The 22,489-nt window shown below is 43.9% G+C and overlaps 1 protein-coding gene and 1 pseudogene across 7 annotated transcripts in view; one reads left to right on the top strand and one right to left on the bottom strand.

Moving 5' to 3' along the window:
* The window catches only part of LOC122556119 (TRAF2 and NCK-interacting protein kinase-like), a 264,784-nt gene that overhangs the window by 203,129 nt on the left and 39,166 nt on the right, over nucleotides 1-22,489 (bottom strand). For all 7 annotated transcript variants that reach the window (XM_087993377.1, XM_087993378.1, XM_087993379.1 and 4 more), the window contains exon 2: nucleotides 21,164-21,229. In XM_087993377.1, coding sequence (XP_087849503.1) covers nucleotides 21,164-21,229 — 66 coding nt within the window. The remainder of the gene's footprint in view (nucleotides 1-21,163; nucleotides 21,230-22,489) is intronic.
* LOC122556897 (signal recognition particle 9 kDa protein pseudogene) lies at nucleotides 19,804-20,064 on the top strand (annotated as a pseudogene).

The following is a 22,489-nucleotide window of genomic DNA, read 5'->3' as shown; positions in this document are numbered from 1 at the left end:
CATCAAGCTCTTATCCTCCACGCCCCAATGTTCTAGATACCTCACTCAGGCAACGACGTGCCACATGGAGGATAATACAGGTTTGGGTAAAGTTATCCACTTTGATATTATGATGTAAATTGTGGTGGCTTGGGAAAGTTGATGTACAAAGCGACCTGGGTATCCTTGTACATGAAAGCAAGCATGTCGGAGCTGCAAGCAGTTCATTTCAATCATTCATAGGATGACGGCCTCGATGGCTTTATTGACCATCCCTAATTGCGTTGGACAAGGTGGTGATCAACTGCCTTCTTGAACTGCTGCTCCTCTGGGGACACACACAATACTGCTTGGAAGGAGTTCAAGGACTTTGACACATTGACAGTGAAGGAACACCGACATAGATCCAGAGTTAGCTCGGAATTTATAGTGAGGAAGGCAAATATATTTCATTCTTCATCGCAAGAGGATTCAAGTGCAGGAGCAAGGAGATTTAAATGTAGCTATACAGGGATTGATGAGACCACACCACAAGTATTATGTGCTGATTTGAAAGGTATACTTGTCATAGAAGGAATGCAATAAAGGTTCACCAGATTGATTCCTGGGACGGTAGGTTTACTTTGTGAGGAGTGATGGGTCAACTGGGCATATGCCCATTGCAGAATTGAAGAATGAGAGGGCATTTCATTGAAATGTGTAAACGTTTGACCAGGCTGTACAGACTGTATGCAGGGATAATGCTTCTCCACGTTGAGCAGTATAGTACAAGGGGTGATGGTCTCAGGTGTTTAGGACAGAGATAAGATATGATTAGAGAGAGAGAGTACAGCCCCTTAAAGATCAATGAGGTCATCTTTATATTGAACATCAGGAGATTGGAGATATACTAAATGAATATTTCACTTATGTTTTTACTGTGGAGAAAGAAATGGAGGCTATATAACTCAGGGAATTAAATATTGATGTTTTGAAAATAGTTCACAATTCAGAAGAAGTAGTGCTGGAGGTCTTAGAAAACATACTCTGTGAAAACTCTGGACCAGTCGATGTTTAGGGGATTTTAACTTTCCAAACATCGACTGGGACTGCCATAGTGTTAAAGGTTTAGATGGAGAGGAATTTGTTAAGTGTGTACAAGACAATTTTCTGATTCAGTGTGTGGAAGTATCTACTAGAGAAGGTGCAAAACTTGACCTACTCTTGGGAAATAAGACAGGGCAGGTGACTGAGGTGTCAGTGGGGGAGCACTTTGGAGCCAGCGACCATAATTCTATTAGGTTTAAAATAGTGATGGAAAAAGATAGACCAGATCTAAAAGTTGAAGTTCTAAATTGGAGAAAGGCCAATTTTGACGGTATTAGGCAAGAACTTTCGAAAGCTGATTGGAGGCAGATGTTTGCAGGTAAAGGGACGGCTGGAAAATGGGAAGCCTTCAGAAATGAGAATACAAGAATCCAGAAAAAGTATATTCCTGTTAGGGTGAAAGGGAAGGCTGGTAGGTGTAGGGAATGCTGGATGACTAAAGAAATTGAGGGTTTGGTTAAGAAAAGAAAGGAAGCATATGTCAGGTATAGACAGGATAGATCGAGTGAATCCTTAGACGAGTATAAAGAAAGTCGGAGTATACTTAAGAAGGAAATCAGGAGGGCAAACCGGGGACATGAGATAGTGTTGGCAAATACAATTAAGGCGAATCCAAAGTGGTTTTACAAATATATTAAGGACAAAAGAGTAACTAGGGAGAGAATAGGGCCCCTCAAAGATCAGCAAGGTGGCCTTTGTGTGGAGCCACAGAAAATGGGGGAGATACTAAATGAATATTTTGCATCAGTATTTACTGTGGAAAAGGAAATGGAATATATAGACTGTAGGGAAATAGATGGTAACATCTTGCAAAATGTCCAGATTACAGAGGAGGAAGTGCTGGATGCCTTGAAACAGTTAAAGGTGGATAAATCACCAGGGCCTGATCAGGGGGAACCGGGGACCCTGTGGAAAGCTAGGAAGTGATTGCTGGGCATCTTGCTGAGATATTTGTATCATCGATAGTCACAGGTGGGGTGCCGGAAGACTGGAGTTCGGCAAACGTGGTGCCACTGTTTAAGAAGGGCAGTAAAGACAAGCCAGAGAACTATAGACTGGTGAGCCTGACCTCGGTGGTGGGCAAGTTGTTGGAGGGAATCCTGAGGGACAGGATGTACATGTATTTGGAAAGGCAAGGACTGATTCGGGATAGTCAACATGGTTTTGTGCGTGGTAAATCATGTCTCACAAACTTGATTGAGTTTTTTGAAGAAGTAACAAAGAAGATTGATGAGGGCAGAGCAGTAGATGTGATCAATATGAACTTCAGTAAGGCGTTTGACAAGGTTCCCCATGGGAGTCTGATTAGAAAGGTTACATCTCATGGAATACAGGGAGAACCAGCCATTTTGATACAGAACTGGCTCAAAGGTAGAAGACAGAGGGTGGTGGTGGAGGGTAGTTTTTCAAACTGGAGGTCTGTGCCTAGTGGAGTACCACAAGGATCGGTGCTGGGCCCTCTACTCTTTGTCATTTACATAAATGATTTGGATGTGAGCATAAGAGGCACAGTTAGTAAGTTTGCAGATGACACCAAAATTGGTGGTGTAGTGGACAGCAAAGAGGGTTACCTCAGATTACAACAGGATCTGGACCAGATGGGCCAATGGGCTGAGAAGTGGCAGATGGAGTTTAATTCAGATAAATGCGAGGTGCTGCATTTTGGGAAAGCAAATCTTAGCAGGATTTATACACTTAATGTTTAGGTCCTAGGGAGTGTTGCTGAACAAAGAGACCTTGGAGTGCAGGTTCATAGCTCCTTGAAAGTGGAGTCGCAGGCAGATAGGATAGTGAAGAAGGTGTTTGGTATGCTTTCCTTTATTGGTCAGAGTACTGAGTACGGAGTTGGGAGGTCATGTTGCAGCTGTACAGGACATTGGTTAGGCCACTGTTGGAATATTGCAAGGATGTTGCCAGGATTGGAGAATCTGAGCTCCAGGGAGAGGCTGAATAAGCTGGGGCTGTTTTCCCTGAACCGTCGGAGGCTGAGGGGTGACCTTATAGAGGTTTACAAAATTATGAGGGGCATAGATAGGATAAATAGACAAAGTCTTTTCCCTGGGGTCGGGGAGTCCAGAACTAGGGGGCATAGGTTTAGGGTAAGAGGGGAAAGATATAAAAGAGACCTAAGGGGCAACTTTTTCATGCAGAGGGTGGTACGTGTATGGAATGAGCTGCCAGAGGATGTAGTGGAGGCTGGTACAATTGCAACATTTAAGAGGCATTTGGATGGGTATATGAATAGGAAGGGTTTGGAGGGATATGGGCCGGGTGCTGGCAGGTGGGATTAGATTGGGTTGGGATATCTGGTCGGTATGGACAGGTTGGACCGAAGGGTCTGTTTCCATGCTGTACATCCCAATGACTCTATGACTCTATGACCTAAATGAGTCTATGCCAGGATATTGTGGCAAGTTAGGGAGGAAATTGTGGGGCAGATTGCAAAACATGGGTGAAGTGCCAGAGGACTGGAGGGTGGCTAATGTTGTGCCTTTATTTAAAAAAAGCTGTGAGGAGAAGACAGGGAACTATGGAGTCTGACATTGGTAGTGGGTAAGTTGTTGGAGGTAATTCTGAAAGATAGGATTTACATGCATTTGGAGAGGCAAGGAATACTAGGTATAGTCAGCATGGTTTTGTGTGAGGGAAATCGCATCTCATAAATTGGCTGATTTCTTTTGAGAAAGTAATCAAAAATGTGGACAGGGTGGTAAACGTTGTTTACTTGGACTTTAGGAAAGCCTTTAATGAGGTAAACTAATTAGTAAACTTCGATCACATAAGATTCAGGGTGAGCATGCCAATTGGATACAACATTGGCTTTATGTTAGGTGGTGGAAGGTTGTTTTTCAGACTGCAGGCCTGCAAACACCTGTGAGCTAGAGACTGACATGTCCACTTTTGTTTGTCTTTTGTAGAAGTGATTTGGATGCAGTACAGGAGGCATGATTAGTAAATTTGCAGATGACACCAAAACTGGTAGTATAGTGGACAGTGAAGAAGGTTATCTAAGGTTACAAAGGGATTTTGATCAATTAGGTCAATGGGCTGAGGAGTGGCAGATTGAGTCTGATTTGGATAATTGTGTGGTAGTTGATAAAATAAGCAAGGACAGGACTTATACAATTAAGAGTACACTCTGGGTAGTATTGTCGAATGGAGAGACCTTGGGTTTCAGGAATATAATTCTTTGAAATTTGTGTCTCGAGTGGACAGGATGGTTAAGAAGGCCTTTAGTATGCTCGCCTTCATTGCTCAGACCTTTGAGTACAGGAGTTGAGACATCATGTTGAGGTTGTACAGGACATTGGTGAGGCCTCTTCTGGACTATTGGGTGTGATTCTGGTTACCCTGTTATAGGAATCATATTATTAAACTGGAGAGGGCTCAGAAACAATTTGCCAATATGTTACCAGGAATGGATGGTTTGAGTTATAAAATAGGCTGAGACATTTTTTCACTGGAGCATCGGAGGTTGAGGGGTGACCTTATAGAAGTTTCTAAAATCACGAGGGGCATAGATAAGATGAATAACGAAAGTCTTTTCCCTAAGACGGTGGAGTTCAAAACTAGGAGGGGTATTTTTGAGGTGAGAGGAGAAAGATTTAAAAAGGACACGAGGAGCAACTATTTTATACAGAGAGTGGTTAGTGTGTGGAATGAACTGGCAGAGGAAGTGAAGGATACAGGTAAAGTTACAATGTTGAAAAGACTTAGATAAGTATATGGATAGGAATGTTTTGAAGGGATATGGAGGCAAGTGTGACTGGTTTAGTTTAGGAACATGGTCAGTGTGAACTAGTTGGTCTGAAGAGTCTGTTTCCCTGTTGTGTGGTTCTATGACTCTATGATTCTAACTTTCCTCAGAGGGGAGTGATCCTGTGAAATACTGTATATAGAAGGCTGTGGAGACCAAGTACTTAAGAAAGAAATTAATAGAATTCTAGACACTGTGGGGAGAGAGCAAAAATACGGTGTTGAGATGGGGAGCTAGCCGTGATAATGTTGAATGACCGAGCAGTCTCAGTGGTCTGAATGGCCCATTCCTGCTTCTATCTCTGACATTTTGATGTTTCTAAAGTCCATCTGAGAAGCTCTTCAGGATCTTATATATTACAGTGCAGAGCAAATATCAATCAATTTATTCAGGTGCTTATCATAGAACAACCTCTTTTTTTTTTCACTTGTGGGACGTGGGCATTGTCCATCCCGAGCTGCCCTTGAGGAGTTGGTGATGAGCTGCCTTCATGAAACATGAGCTATAGGTAGACTCATAATGCCATTAGGGAAGGAATTCTAGGATTTTGACCCATCAACAGTGAAGGAATGGCAATATATTTCCAAGTCATGAAGGTGAGTGGCTTGGAGGGGATCTGGCAGGTGGTAGTGCTCCCATGTATCTGCTGCCTGGTCCTTCTGGATGGAAATGGTCATGTATTTGGAAGGTGCTGTCTGAGGATCTTTGATAAACTTCTACAGTGCATATTGTTGATACTACACATAGCTACTACTGAGTGTCAGTGGTAGAAGGAGTGGATGTTTGTGCACATTGTGCCAATCAAGAGGGCTACTCTGTCCTGGGTGACATCAAACTTCTTGAGTGTTGTTAAAGCTGCACTCCTCCAGGCAAGTTGGGAGTATTCTATTATACTCCTGACTTGTGCCTTGTAGATGGTGGACAGGCTTTTGGAAGTCAGCAAGTTACTCTCTGCGGGATTCTTAGCCTCTGACCTGCTCGTAGCCACAGTATAGTGTCATAATCATAGAGATGTACAGCATGGAAACAGACCCTTCGGTCCAACCCCGTCCATGCCAACCAGATATCCCAACCTAATCTAGTCCCACCTGCCAGCTCCCGGCCCATATCCCTCCAAGCCCTTCCTATTCATATACCCATCCAAATGCCTCTTAAATGTTGCAATTGAACCAGCCTCCACCACTTCCTCTGGCAGATCATTCCATACACATACCACCATCTGTGTGAAAAGGTTGCCCCGTAGGTCTCTTTTACATCCTTCCCCTCTCACCCTAAACCTATGCCCTCTAGTTCTGGACTCCTCAACCCCAGGAAAAGACTTTGCCTATTTACCCTATTCATGCCCTTCATAATTTTGTAAACCTCTATAAGGTCACCCCTCAGCCTCCAACGCTCCAGGGAAAACAGCCCCAGCCTGTGCAGCCTCTCCCTGTAGCTCAAATCCTCCAACCCTGGCAACATCCTTGTGAGTCTTTTCTGAACCCTTTCAAGTTTCACAACATCTTTCCAATAGGAAGGAGACCAGAATTGCACACAATATTCCAAAAGTGGCCTAACCAATGTCCTATACAGCCACAACATGACCTCTCAACTCCTGTACTCAATACTCTGACTAATAAGCAAAAGCATACCAAACGCCGCCTTCACTATCCTATCTACCTGCGACTCCACTTTCAAAGAACAATGAACCTGCACTCCAAGGTCTCTTTGTTCAGCAATACTCCCTAGATCCTTACCATTAAGTGTATAAGTCCTGCTAATATTTGCTTTTTCAGTTTCTGGTCAACAGTTGCCCCAGGAAGTTGATAGCAGGGATGGTTGTGCCATTGAATGTCAAGGGGCGGTGGTTAGGATGTCTCTTGTTGGATGGTAATTGTCTGGCATTTGTGTGGCACAAATGTTACTTGCCTCTTTTCAGCCCTAGCCTGGATATTGTCCAGTTCTTGTTGCATTTGAGCACAGACTGAGAAATCTGAGGAATCTTGATTGGTGCTGAACATTGTGGAATCTTTGGAAAAAATCTCCACTTCTGACCTTACAATGGAAGGAAGGTCATTGATGAAGCAGCTGAAAACACTACCCTGAGGAACTCTATCCTGGAGCTGAGGTGACTGAGTTCCAACAACCACAACCATCTTCTTATGTGCCAGGTATGACTCCAATCAGTGGACAGTTTGCCCGATACACATTGATTCCAATCTTGCTCGGGCTGCTTGAAGTGACAGAGCTGAAAATGTGTTGCTGGAAAAGCACAGCAGGTCAGGCAGCATCCAAGGAACAGGAGAATCGATGTTTCGGGCATAAGCCTGAAGAAGGGCTTATGCCTGAAACGTTGATTCTCCTGTTCCTTGGATGCTGCCTGACTTGCTGCGCTTTTCCAGCAACATATTTTCAGCTCTGATATCCAGCAAATGCAGTCCTCACTTTCTCCTGCTTGAAGTGACAGTTGACTGAATGTGGCCATGATGTCAAGGGCTGTCACTCTCACCTCACCTCGGGAATTCAGCTCTTTTGTCCATGTTTGAACCAAGGCTATAAACAGGTCAGGTTTTCTGTGTTATTGTCGGAAGGTTGATAGGACTCATAGCCTTTGCAGTGTCCAGTGTCTCCAACTATTTCTTAATGTCATATTGAGTGAAACGAAATAGTTGAAAACTGGTATCTGTTTAGGTGGGAACCACTGAAGAAGGCAGAGATGGATCACCCATGTGGCACTTCTGGCTCAGGATTGCTGCAAATACTTCAGCCATATTTTTATCTCTGATGTATTGGACTCTTCCATCATTAGGGGATGGGGATATTTGTGGAGCCTCCTTCATTCATCACCATTCAGGACTGGATGTAGCAGGAATGTGGAACTTAGACCTGATCTATTGGTTGTTTGATGGCTTAGGTGTGTCTATTGTTTCTTGTTTTTGCTGTTTAGCATGTTAGTAGTCCTGTTTTGGAGCTTCACAACTTGACTTCTCATTTTTAGGTAGTCCTTGTGCTGCACCTGGCCTGCCCTCCTGCACTCTTCATAAAACCAGAGGAAGTTTGATGGTAATGGGTGAGCAGGCCATGAGGTTGCAGATTATGCTGGAGTACAATTCTACTGCTGTTGATGGTCCATAGCGCCTCATGGCTGTCCAATCCTGAGTTATGATTCCTGATTTGGTATATCCAATTTAGTCTGTCCCACTTTGCACTGGGACAGTGTCACACAACATAATTTAAGGTAATAAGAGGTGGGACCTCTTCTCCACAACTAAAATGGCAGGGAGATGGGAACCAATGCAAGGCGTCAGAGGACAGCGAATCAAGGACAGGGACAAAAGACAGAGAGGAGAATATGGCAGAGAAATCATGGAAGGCCTATTTACAACTGAGATAGATAGATTCTTGATCATTAGGGGAATGAAAGGTTATGGGGATAGGGCACATGAGGAATGTTGGATCAGATATGATCCTACTAAATGGCAGAGCAGATTCAAGCGGCCAAACCGCCTATTACTGTTCATAATTATATAAACTTAACTTAAATTCCTGCCCTGGCAGAATTCAAACCCAGGTCCCCAGAACATTAGGTGAATTTTTGGATTCATAGTCCCATGATAGTACCAGGAGGCCATTGTCTAGCCCACACCAGAGTACAACCTTCACTGTCCTTCCTTCATCACAAGTATAGATAAATGTAAGGTGCTGCATTTTGGAATGCAATTCAGAGCAGGACTTATACTTAATGGTAAGGTCCTGGGGCATGTTGCTGATCAACGAGACCTTAGAATGCAGGCTCATAGTTCTTTTAAAGTAGAGTCACAGGCAGATAGGATAGTAATCTGTTTGATATACTTTCCTTTATTGGTCAGAGCATTGAATACAGGAGTTGGGAGGTCATGTAGCGGCTGTACAGGACATTGGTATTCCACTTTTAGAATATTGAGTGCAATTCTGGTGTCCTTCCTATTGGAAGGATATTGTGAAACTTGAAAGGGATCAGAAAGGATTTACAAGGATGTTGCCAGGGTTGGAGGAGTTGAGCTATAGGGAGAGGCTGAATAGGCTGGGGTTGTTTTCAATGGAGCATCAGAGGCTAAGGGGTGACCTTATAGAGGTTTATAAAATCATGAGGGGTTGGTTTGGGTAAATAGACAAGGTCTTTTCCCTGGGATGGGGGAGTCCAGAACTAGAAGGCATAGGTTTAGGGTGACATGGGAATGACATTAAAGGGAGCTAAGGGGCAACATTTTCACGCAGAGGGTGGTACGTGTATAGAATGAGCTGCCAGAGGAAGTGGTGGAGGCTGGTACAATTGCAACATTTAAAAAGCATTCGAATGGTACATGAATAGGAAGGGTTTAGAGGGATACTGGCCAAGTCATGACAAATGGGACTAGATTAGATTAGCACATCTGGTCGGCATGAATGAGTTGGACCGAAGGGTCTGTTTCTGTGCTGTACATTTCTATGACTCTATGTTCTTCCTTAAATATCACGATGAGAATTCCACACAGCATTCCAGGTGGGGCCTCATCAAGCCTCCTGACAATTGCTGCAGAAATTCTTTGCCAAGTATGGTGATTCGATTGCAATAAAGGCCAACACAGCATTTATTTTCCTAAGGCTTGTTGTAGCTGCATGCTAAACGTTTGGGAAAGCAAAGCTGGTTCTCCATCTCTGTCTTTCTGCTTCCATCTCCTCTCCGTGTGCACCCCCCCCCCCCCCCCCCCACTGATTTGTACAATCAATGTACACCTAATTACCGCCGAATTAATACATACATCGCTTGTTCCCTTGTTCCATTGGGTCTCAAACATCCTTCCAGACTTTGTTAGATGAACCCTGGAAATGCTTAACTGAAGGAAGAGCTCAAGGGGAGTGCCTTCAGTTCATGACAACAAAGGGAACATTGTCTCACCTCAACTATGTTTTGCCCCGAGGCTTCGCTCACCTTGACGATTGATTCCCTCAGAAGGATACAATAGTAAATCTAGCGAATGACACATACAGGTCCAACCCAGTATACTCCAAAGTGGAGCTCCAGTCAGACAGTATTCATTTCCAAATGTTACCCATGTTGCCTCTGGGCCAAGACAGGAAGTTCCCAGTGCAGCTAATGTGAAAGCCACAGCTTCACTGGTGACAGGAAGATCCAGGCCAATATTTTTTTTTACCAACTTCTCTTTCTGATCCAGTAATAAAACAATCTACCTTCTGGTTGATTCTCACTCTCAGTATGCAGTATCTCCACAAGTTTGTCCATCATTGGACACAAATTCCTTGCACTTGACTAAATTCACTCTTTTGACTGAAGAGGTTCCATGAATGCAAACTTGCAGATTGTTATGTGCAACACTTCACACTTACCTGTCATTTTAAGTGCAATTAATTATTCCTAACCATATCCAAATATCAGGAACTTTCTACTTCATTTATTTTCTCAGCCTCATTGAAAAGGTATGAGCTCAGCCAAGAAATCCTTCTGGACTTGAAACGATATTTCTATTTCTCTTGCGACAGATGCTTTGAGACATGAGGAGTTTCTCCAACATTCTCTGCCTTTGAAAGAAACTTTTCTATCATTTTCAATCCACATTGAGTAAACAGATATCAGGAGATGCATTCCAGTGCAAAACACTGTCCTATCAATACATTCTCGTTGCAATTCCCTGAACAGTCTGAGCACAATGTCTGGATAAATTTTCAATGCTAAATATTACGTACTGTACATTTGATACTTCCATTTGAAACTAATCCCTATCCTGTAATGCCAGTGTATAGAGTTAGCTCTGGAACTCAACAGCCTATTAGTGACAGAAATCAAGTCAGAGCGCAAGAATTCATATCACTTTACTTGCCATTTAAGATTTTGAGGCAGAGGCTGGATGACCTGGTGTGCTCTATTTATTTGCTGTGCAGACAGTAGTGTGAATCTCCTGTTTACTTGCAACAAGTACATAGGGGTGACACAGTGACTCAGGTGATTAGCACTACTACCTCAGAGCACCAGGAACCCATGTTCGATTCCAGCCTTGGGTGACTATCTGTTTGGAGTTTGCACATTTTCTCCATGTCTGCATGGGTTTCCACCAGGTGCTCCAGTTTCCTCCCACAATCCAAAGATCTGCAGGTCAGGTGGGTTGACCATGGGAAATGCAGGGTTACAGGAATAGGGCAGGGGTTTGGGTTTAGGTCTGAGTGGGATGTTGATCAGAGTGCACTTGATGGGCTGACTGGCCTGCTTCCACACTGTAAGGATTATATGATTCTAAGCAGAAAATGACAGGTGAAGTTCCAGGACCTGCAGGCCAAGCCAGTAGCAGAGACACTTCCTTTTCTCTAATTCAAACTGTTCAAAAAAATGACATGGAAAAGAAAATAAACACAACGAAGTGAGGAGATGGGTGGGATACCATAGTCTGTAATTCTTCCCCAAACCAGTATGGATCGCTTATTGTTGGCAGGAACAACCCTGGGATAATAGTCTGTCAAGACTGAAGCTCAGATGTACTCATATCGAATGGTGTCCCTTGGGTTTATGTTAACTTCACACAATTATCCTGATGTCTTCAGGGATTAAAGATTAAGCTCCAGGGCACATCCGCCAAATAAATCATTGTGGGTTCTCTCATTCTTTGAAAAACTTTATTTTATTTAAAACATTGCAGAAGATTGAAGAGAACCAGCTGTTTGACTTTTGGGAGATGGGAGATCCTGTGATGGAGCCTCCAGGAATATGTAGTTGAACAGAGTTGGCAACCCTCATCCACAACAAAAGCAATGTTTACAATGGAGCCAATTAAAGAAAATTACTATAAATATTATGTTTGTTTTTCATTGGCATCTTGTGAGACATTTTATACAAAGATCTGACCCACAAATTCACAACATGGTCACTTAAAATGTGGAATAAAAAGGCAGGCAAACAGGAATAAAACTGTCTTTCCAAAATTGGGTTTTACATGGAGGGTCTAGTGGGGACAGGTCTGTCATTGTATCACAATGGGACACAGTACTGGTGGGAACATGTCTTAACACTGGGGTACAGTACTGGTGAGGTCAGGTCTATCACTGTATAACACTGGGGTACTGTACTGGTGAGGTCAGGCCTGTCATGCATAACACTGGAGTACAGTACTGGTGAAGTCAGGTCTATCACTGTGTAACACTGGGATACAGTACTGGTGAAGTCAGGTCTATCACTGTGTAACACTGGGATACAGTACTGGTGAGGTCAGGTCTGTCACTGTAAAACACTGGGTACAGTACTGGTGGGGGCAGGCCTGTCACTGTATAACAATGGGATAAAAGTGCTGGTGGGGATGGGTCTGTTACTGTGTAACATTGGGGTAGAGTGCTGGTGGGGACAGGTCTATCATTGTATAACATTGGGGTTTCATACTACAAAGAACAAAGAACAATAAAGTACAGGAATAGGCCCTTTAGCACTCCAAGCCTGCGCCGACACATTTTGCCCTTCCATACTAAATCTGTCTACAATAACAGGATCCAAATCCCTTATTCTCTTCCTATTCATGTATTCGTCCAGGTGCTTCTTGAAAGATGCCATTGTGTCTGCGTCCACCACCTCGTCTGACAGGGTGTTTCAGGCACTCACCACCCTTTGTGTGAAAAACATGCCTCGCACAAGTCTTTCAAACATCCCCCCTCACACCTTGAACTTGTGTCCCCTAGTAATTGACCCTTCCACCCTGGGAAAAAGCCTCATATTTTCCACTCTATCAATGCCATTCACAACCTTATAAACTTCTATCTGGATGCCCCTCAACTGCCTCCTCCTGAAAACAAGCCCAGTCTAGCCAACCTTTCCTCATAGCTGAAATCCTCCATAACAGACAACATCCCAGTAAATCTTTCCTGTACCCTCTCGAAAGCATCCACATTCTTCTAGTAGTGTGGTGATGAAAACTGTACGCAATATTCCAAATGTGGCCTAACTAGAGTTCTATAAAGCTGCAGGATAACTTCTTATCCTTATACTCATGCCCCTTCCAATGAAGGCAAACATGCCACAGACCCTTTTTGCTGCCGTACCTACTGCTTTGCCACCTTCAGTGATCTGTGGATCTGCACACCCAGATCTCTCCGCAAATCAATACTTCTAAGGGTTCTGCCATTCGCTGTATAATTGCCATCTGCACTTGACATTCCAAAATGCTTTTCCTCACATTTATCAGAATTAAACTCTGTCATTTTTCTGCCCATGCCTCCAACTGATCTGTATCCTTTGAAAATCCTCCTCGCTATCTGTGACTCCACCAATCTTTGTATCATCTGCAAACTTACTAATCAGGCTAGCCACATTTTCCTCGAAATCATTTATGTTGATCACAAACAGCAGAAGTCTCAGCACTGATCCCTGTGGAACACCATTAGTCACAACCCTCCATTTCAAAAAGCATCTTTCCACCATTACCCTCTGGCTCCTATGACTAAACCAGTTCTGCATCCATCTTGCCAGCTCACCCTGACACCATGAGACTTCACCTTTTGTCCCAGTCAGCCATGAGAGACCTTGTCAAAGGCTTGACTGAAGTCCATGCAGACAACATCAACTGCTTTTTAATCATGAATCATTTTCGTCACCCCCTCAAAAACTCGATGAAGTTCGTGAGGCATGGCCTCCCCCACACAAAAACAATCTGTTTATTACTAATCAGTTCATTTGCTTCTAAATGCTTATAGATCTTGTCCCTGAGAATCTTTTCCAATAATTTTCCTACCACTGACATGAATCTCACAGGCTTGTTTTTTTTCCTGGATTATCCCTGTAACCCTTTTTAAGCAATAGGATAGTGTTAGCTATTCTCCAATCCTCTGGGACCTCACCTGTGGCCAACGAGGATACAAAGATGTCTGTCAATGCTCCAGCAATTTGTTCTTCTGCCTCCATCAATATTCTGGGATAGATCCCATCAGGACCGGGGAACTTATCTGTTTTAATACTTATTAAGATGTACAACATCTCTTCCTTTTTAATAGTAACTTGGCTTAGAAATTTGACACTGCCTTCCCTGAAGTCATCCTCTACCAATCCTTTCTCTTTGGTGAAAGCTGCCACAAAATATTCATTTAAGACCTTCCCTACATCTGGCTCCTCACACCTTTGTCCTTGAGTGGGCCTTTCTCTGGCTACCCTCTTGCTTTTTATATATGTATAAAAAGCCTTGGGATTCTCCTTAATCCTGTTTGTGAATGACTTTTCATGACCCCTTTTAGTCCTTCTAATTCCTTGCTTAAGTTCTTTCCCAGCTGAAAATGTGTTGCTGGAAAAGCGCAGCAGGTCAGGCAGCATCCAGGGAACAGGAGAATCGACGTTTCGGGCATAAGCCCTTCTTCAGCCCTGAAGAAGGGCTTATGCCCGAAATGTCGATTCTCCTGTTCTCTGGATGCTGCCTGACCTGCTGCGCTTTTCCAACAACACATTTTCAGCTCTGATCTCCAGCATCTGCAGACCTCACTTTCTCCTCTAAGTTCTTTCCCACTTTTCTTATGTACTTCAAGGGCTTTGTCAGTTCCTATCTTCCTAGACCTTACGTTTGCTTCGTTTTTCTCTTTGACCAAGGTCATAACATCCCTGGTCAACCAAGGTTCACATAACTTGCCATACCTAACCTTTATTCTCACAGGAACGTGCCACTCCTGAATTCTTAACAACTGCAGTTTGAGATGCTCCCACAAGTCTAATGTAGATTTACCCTCCAACTGCCACCTTCAATCAACATTCTCCAGTTCCTGCCTAATATTGTTGTAGTTTTCCATCCCCCAGTTTAACACCTTCACCCAAGGACTACTGTTATCCCTATTCATGAGTAACTGAAACCGCACAGTATTATGGTCACGACTTCTGAGTGCTCCCCCACTGAAATTTCACTCACCTGCTCGGGCTCATTTCCCAAAACTAAGTCCAGTATAATCCCTTCCCTGGTTGGACTACTTACATACTATGTCAAGAAACTTTCCCCAATGGTCCTTACAAATTCTGCTCCATCAAAGCCTAGCACAAAGTGAGTCCCAGTCAATACAAGGGAAGTTTAAATCACCCATCACAACAACCCTGATGTTTGGGGTGGCACGGTGGCTTAGTGGTTAGCACTGCTATCTACACACACCAGGGTCCCAGGTTCAATTCCAGCCTTGGGCAGACTGTCTGTGTGGAGCTTGCACATTCTCCCTCTGTCTGCATGGATTTGCTCTGGTTTCCTCCCACAGTCCACAGATGTGCAGGTCAGGCGGATTGGCCATGCTAAATTGCCCATAGTGTTAGGTGCATTTGTCAGAGGGAAATGGGTCTAGGTGGGTTGGTGTGGACTTGTTGGGCTGAAGGGCCTGTTTCCACACTGTACGGAATCTAGCCTTTTACATCTTTCCAAAATCTATCTACATATTCTCTCCTGGTGGGGATAAGTCAGTCACTGCATAACACTGGGGTATTGGTGGGGATTGGTCTGTCATTGTGTAACACTGGGGTAAAGTACTGATGGGGTCCTTCTCTGTCACTTGCCTACACAGCAGAGTTATCTGAGGTGAAGGCTCGATAAACCTATGTGACCCATGTTCAGAGTTTATTTTTCAAAGCCAGAGACAATAATCTTAACACACAGCTTCTTGTACATTCACCCAGTTAGCTGTACTGAACCACATTCATTTCAAGATCTGAGGTAATCCACCATTTCCTGTCAGTAACATACAGACTTCAGCCTATCTGGGTCAGCTGCTCTGCCACATCTTCAATGCAAATTGACTTGACTGAGAAAAATGAAAGGACTTACATTTATAAAACACCATTTCCGTATCTGACATGTCCCAAAGCAATTGACTACCACTGGAGTTTTTATGTTCAAATGTTAAGGATAATAGTAATGTAGAAAATGTATCACTCAATTCACACACGGCAAACTCCCACAAAATGTGATGCGATAATGATGAAAGCATGCGACTTTCTGGCATTGGCAGAAGGCCAATTATTAGCTAAGACAGTGGGGTCAACTCCCCCACTCTCCCTCAACATACTACCACAAGATCTTTAATATTCATCCTTGGGCCAATATTAAAAGATGAGGGTAACATGGGGATGCGACTCATTTAAGAAAGGCAACTGGTGGTGGTTTCACCTAAGGGGCACCACACCTCAGGTGAGAGGTTGAGTCCTGCATAGTAGTCTCAGCCAGAGGCAGGAATTGAACCTGTGCTGCTGGTGTCAATCTTCATTGTAAACCATCTGAGCAAACCAATCCCCAAAAGTAACATGAGTCCCTCAACCAACATCACCTAAAACAGATGAGCCGATCGTAATGTCAGTTGTTCGTGGAAGCTTCCTGTGTACATAGTAGTTGTTGCGTTTCCTTCACTAAAAGACACTTCAACAAGTACTTCATTGGCTGTGATGATTTGGAGATCACCTGCTGAAGGAGCGTTGCTCTGAAAACTAGTGTGATTCCAATTAAACCTGTTGGACTACAACCTGGTGTTGTGTGATTTTTAACTTCATTGGCTTTGAAGCACTTTGGGAAATCTGGTCTTTCGATTAAGCACCACACAAAACCAAAAGCTTTCCTGCTTCGAAAGAAGACAAAAGGCATTGATTACGTGTGTTCATTTGCAAATGCTGCCTTGTTGCAACACAATGTGGTCTAACGATAAAATCTTTGGCCGTGTACGATGAGAAAAGACAGACCTGCAAACGATTTGTGGATTTTCAATAAAACAGGATATAAAGACATCTGGGTTATCATTGGAACCAGGCACTGACTGCTGTCAAACCTTTCTGTGGGAGGCATCAAACTGTGCAGAGTGTTTACTTTGACAACCTTTGCTTGGAAGAGCATGAAGATTAAAACTCCAGGTACCTCTGAAAGACTTCATCAAAAAGGGAACCACTGAGTGAATCAGTCTCAGCGAATGACTGCCACCAACTAACAGCTTCCAACTCAACCAAACCCAAATTGGAAGAGAAGTAACCGTATACGGAAGAATAGGGAGGTAAGGAAGGGAACCATTCCTGTAGGCCTCAAAAGGAAGGCTAAGGACACATCTCCAATTTCCAAAATGCATGATTTTTTCCAACACCCCTCTGCTGCTTCTTTCCCCCCAAAGCAAAGTTCACTGCCTTCCTCACGCATCACCGCTGAGGGAAAGTGACTGACAGTCTTTAAACAAGGCCATCCAAGGCCCTAAAGGAGCCTTCCACATCCATCAAAGTTTTACCTGCACATCCACTAATATCATTTATTGTATCCGTTGCTCCCGATGCGGTCTCCTCTACACTGGGGAGACTGGGCGCCTCCTAACAGAGCGCTTTAGGGAACATCTCCGAGACACCCGCACCAATCAACCAAACCGCCCCGTGGCCCAACATTTCAACTCCCCCTCCCACTCTGCCGAGGACATGGAGGTCCTGTGCCTCCTTCACCGCCGCTCCCTCACCACCAAACGCTTGGAGGAAGAACGCCTCATCTTCCGCCTTGGAACACTTCAACCCCAGGGCATCAATGTGGACTTCAACAGCTTCCTCATTTCCCCTTCCCCCACCTCATCCTAGTTTCAAACTTCCAGCTCAGCACTGTCCCCATGACTTGTCCGGACTTGTCCGACCTGCCTAGCTCCTTTTCCACCTATCCACTCCACCCTCTCCTCCCTGACCTATCACCTTCATCTCCTCCCCCACTCACCTATTGTACTCTATGCTACTTTCTCCCCACCCCCACACTCCTCTAGCTTATCTCTCCACGCTTCAGGCTCTCTGCCTTTATTCCGGATGAAGGGCTTTTGCCCGAAACGTCGATTTTGCTGCTCGTCGGATGCTGCCTGAATTGCTATGCTCTTCCAGCACCACTAATCCAGAATCTGGTTTCCAGCATCTGCAGTCATTGTTTTTACCTCATAGATTTAAAATAGCCCAGTGTTTCAGAACAGAGGGACAGAGAGTTGCAAACTCTTTTGTCAGATATTCAAACCTACAAGATTGTAAACTCTCATCCTTGCTTTCAACTCCCTTTAAAGGTCTGGCCTTCCTTATTTCTGAAGTCTCCTTGAGTCTTACAACTCTCTGAGATCAATGTTTTAGATTAGATTAGATTTTAGATTAGATTAGATTAGATTACAGTGTGGAAACAGGCCCTTCGGCCCAACAAGTCCACACCGACCCGCCGAAGCGAAACCCACCCATACCCCTACATTTACCCCTTACCTAACACTACAGGCAATTTAGTATGGCCAATTCACCTTGACCCTGCACATTTTTGGATGGTGGGAGGAAACCGGAGCACCCGGAGGAAACCCACGCAGACACGGGGAGAACGTGCAAACTCCACACAGTCAGTCGCCTGAGGCGGGAATTGAACCCGGGTCTCTGACGCTGTGAGGCAGCAGTGCTAACCACTGTGCCACCCACCAATTCAGGCCTCTTGTGCATCATCCGATTTCTATTACTCCACTGTTGGCAACCATGCCTTTAGCTGCCTGGGTCCAATTCTGGAATGCCTTGCTTAAATGTCTCTGCATCTCTCTTCTTCAAAACACTGCAAACGACCGATCTGACCAACAGCACCTTTTGTGATGCAATCCCCAATTTTTATCCATAACATCCCTGTGAGGCACAATGGAACATGTTACTGTGTTGAAGGTGCAAAACACCTCCATATTGTTGTTGTTTAAAATCAGACGCTGCTTCTCTGTTTCTTCTATTTATATAGCATGAGTTACAAGGTGTGTGATTTATATCTACTTTAATAACATCTATTTTAGATTTTGGGTTTGACCTAGTGACATGTGGATTTTGGTCAGTCTGTCTATGAAGGGGTTGAATTGTTAACTTGCAAGTACTTCTGGAGCAACGGTGATTTCTTTAAGAACGCAGTTCGAGACAGCAATTTCTGGAGAGTAACGGGGCTTTGTTTACATTGGGATGGATTATGAGCAAACACAGTAAACAGTGTACTGTTTTAGGATTCAGATAGAAGATTCTGGGTTTCTGAAGAACTTAGGAGAAACATCAATGGTTTCGAAAGAAAGCTTTCTCGGTTCCAGTTTGGGAGCTCTCAGAAGTCTTGGCTGGAGCTAGATGTGTAAAAACAATGACTGCAGATGCTGGAAACCAGAGTCTAGATCAGAGTGGTGCTGGAAAAGCACAGCAGGTCAGGCAGCATCCGAGGAGCAGGAAAATCGACGTTTCGGGCAAAAGCCCTTAATCAGGAATACAGGCAGAGAGACTGAAGGTGGGAGTACAATAGGTGAGTGGGGGAGGGGATGAAGGTGATAGATTAGGGGGGAGGATGGAGTGGATAGGTGCAAAAGAAGATAGGCAGGTAGGAAGAGCTTCAGGGCAGAGGAAATGACCTGGGAGTTGCAGTGGGAGAGGGACTCCCTGAGATTCTTGTAGAGAGAGGAGGAAAACTTCTTCAAGGCAGGCATCCTTGCAAGAGGATTTGCAGTAGGGTTAAAATCAACTAGGTAAAAACAATGACTGCAGATGCTGGAAACCAGAGTCTAGATTAGAGTGGTGCTGGAAAAGCACAGCAGTTCAGGCAGCATCCGAGGAGCAGTAAAATCGATGTTTCGGGCAAAAGCCCTTCATCAGGAATACAGGCAGAGAACCTGAAGGGTGGAGAGATAAGTGAGAGGAGGGTGGGAGTGGGGAGAAAATAGCATAGCGTACAATAGGTGAGTGGGGGTGGGGATGAAGGTGATAGGTTGGCGGTGGGAGGGTGGAATGGATAGGTGGAAAAGAAGATAGGCAGGTAGGACAAGTCATGGGGACCTCGGATGCTGCTCCTCGGATGCTGCCTGAACAGCTGTGCTTTTCCAGCACCACTCTAATCTAGATGTGTAACACAGTTGCTGCTGAAAAAGTAAATAGTGTAAGACTGTTAGGAAATCAATTACTCCAGTGTAAGCTGTTCAGTTTGAAAGTTGCTACAGCATTCAAACAGGATGTGGGAATCGGGAACTGGGGATCAGGAGCTGAAACCTGGGATGGGACCATGGCCTACATCCACAACTGGGAGGAATTTGTAAAAGCGGCTGAAAAGCTGTGCCTCACGGAGCCCATGAAGGTTCATGTGGTCATTAAGTATCGACACTGCGCTGGGCTTCTCTCTGTGAAAGTGACTGATGATGTTGTGTGTCTGCAAAACAAGATAGACCAAGCTCAGAATGTGAAGAAGTTTAAGAAGTTCCAGAACCAGTTGATGCATCTCATAGTTTCCCGAGAATCTCGCTGCAACCTGATGGAGATGGACTAAGGAGCAGTATTTTTTGCTGAGCCCACTTATGGAAAAGCTAAAGAGAACTTGTGTGCAGAGAATCTATTCGAGATGCAAGCCTGAAAAACTGATACAGGTTTGGAAGGGAGATGTGAATGTCTTAGAGGATAGAGTCTGAGGATGGAGACTGAAGGTGAAGATTACCTGAGGAGGCTGCAGTGAAAGTGAGAGTGAGATGGGACACACTGCAGCTACTGAGCATCAGTGTTGGAAGGAGGGTGGTTGGGATATTTATTACATAGATTGCTTTGTCCCGGACAACATTGAGCTTCAAGTGTTTTCCATTTTAAAACAAGTTGAAAGATAATTGTGTGGTTTTAAAAGAAACACCAAATTTCACTCATGTCCCACAAGTGGGGTTGCCAACTCCGATACATTCCTGGATGATTTTCCAGGTCACAATGGTCCTACTGCTTCATTCCTTCCCATTGGTGAGATGACATGGAAATACAGTACCATGTTATCCTGCAACCCAATGACCAATAAGAACGCAGGCAGGCTGTTCCAAAATGGTAATAAGTCATGAATCACCAACAAGGCCAACCAAGGCTCTCATCTGCAATATTTTCACAATTAATAACGAGGTTCAAAGACTAGACACTTCTAAAACATCATTTTTTAGAACTCTCCTTGCTGGCCACAGTGTCCTGGAGATCAATTCCTGGATATTGTCGGGCAATTCCTGGTGTATTAGCAACCCACACCTTTGATTCGATTACTGGCCTGTGTTTTTTATTGGGACGTTATATGATTAAGAAGTAATCAGGGAAACTTTACTTAGGGAAGGAGCCAGGAATTAATCCCCCTGAATAGTCACCTCCCCTAAGTTTAATATCAGGTGCAGCTTTTCATGAGTTACAGAGAGTTTCTGAATGTCGGAGGTTTGTATGCCATCCTGAAATAGCACAGGCCAAGCCCTAGAGACACGCACAACCACAAACTCAAAGAAAACTCTGTGACACTTGGTGCTCAGACCAGTTAGCATATTGCACACACTTTCAGTGCCATCAGATTGATTCTTGCACTTCTTTCCCAACAGCAAAAACTTACAAAGAAGACAAATAACTGCAGCATTTACCTTGTACACCTGTCCATATGTGCCATTGCCAACAAGTTCCACCAGTTCAAAAATACCAGCTGGATCCTGCAAAAAAGAAGGAATGCAGAGAGAGAGATTGTGTTACAACTCGTCAATGAATGCAAGTTATTTAAACAATGCTCACAATACAACAGTTAGACGCATCCGGAAGTTAAACCATGTTGCATCTCCACAGCTTCTCTATAAAGCATTTTGGAACAGGAGGAGGCTATTCAGACTCTCAATTCATTCTTGCAATATGGCCAAGCCAGTATTTATTGTCTATCCCTAACTGCCAGAATGCAGTTAAAAATCAACCACATTGCTGTGTGCCTGGACTGACATGCAGGCCAAGATTAGATGAGATCTCTAAAAGGTATTAGTGAACCAAATGGGTTTTTAACAATATTTAAGCCTGGCTATATGGTCGCCATTAGACTAGTGGTTGTTTTTAATGGAGTCAAATTTTACATGGAGGAAGTTGAACCCATATTCCTGGAGTATTGTCTGAGACTCTGGATCAGTAGTCCGGTGACACGACCATTATACTATGGTCTCCCCATGAATTTGCTATTCACTAAAATTGTTACCGAGCTCTAGCTAACTTCCACAACTTTTAATTAGCTCTCTGAACTAAAATCTCAAGTGATTCCAACATCTGCATTGTTTGAGGGGCAGTGTTTGAGATTTATACAAATCACTATTGATCTTGCCCTCTTTTGAGGTTAGGCCCACTTGCTCTGGACACTTTCACCAGAGAAAGTTGTTTCTCTTTTCATTGAATCTCATTCATTTTGAGCACCTTGATCAGTTTGTCCTTCTAAGTCAAGGGCTATAGTCAGTTCACAGAAGGGCTATGCCACACATAAAACATTAAACACAATAGATGCACAGAAATTTTAAAAAAATGCATTGCTACGGTTTATGAAAAGAAAAGGAATTTTCCCAAATTCACCATGAGCAGGTGATCTGAATTAGATTAGATTAGATTCCTTACAATATGGAAACAGGCCCTTTAGCCCAACTGGCCCTCTGAAGAATAACCCACCTAGACCCATTCCCCTACCCTATATTTAACCCTGACTAATGCAACTAACACTATGGTCAACTTAGCATGACCAATTCATCTGACCTGCACATCTTTGGGACTATTTGCTCAATTTTGTTGTGCACCAACTGGCCACATTCAGACCTAGACTTGAGAATGTGGTGCTGGAAAAGCACAGCAGGTCAGGTAACATCCGAGGAGCAGGTGAATCAATGTTTCGGGCAAAAGCCTCCTCCTCCTCAGATGCTGTCTGACCTGCTGAGATTTTCCAGCAGCAC

This window comes from Chiloscyllium plagiosum, unplaced genomic scaffold (genome assembly GCF_037043375.1).
Source record: "Chiloscyllium plagiosum isolate Xiang-an unplaced genomic scaffold, Cpla_swu_hap1 HiC_scaffold_13, whole genome shotgun sequence".
Classification (NCBI taxonomy): domain Eukaryota; kingdom Metazoa; phylum Chordata; class Chondrichthyes; order Orectolobiformes; family Hemiscylliidae; genus Chiloscyllium; species Chiloscyllium plagiosum.
The sequence above is the reverse complement of the archived record's forward strand: the minus strand, read 5'-3'. Positions and strand labels throughout refer to the sequence as shown.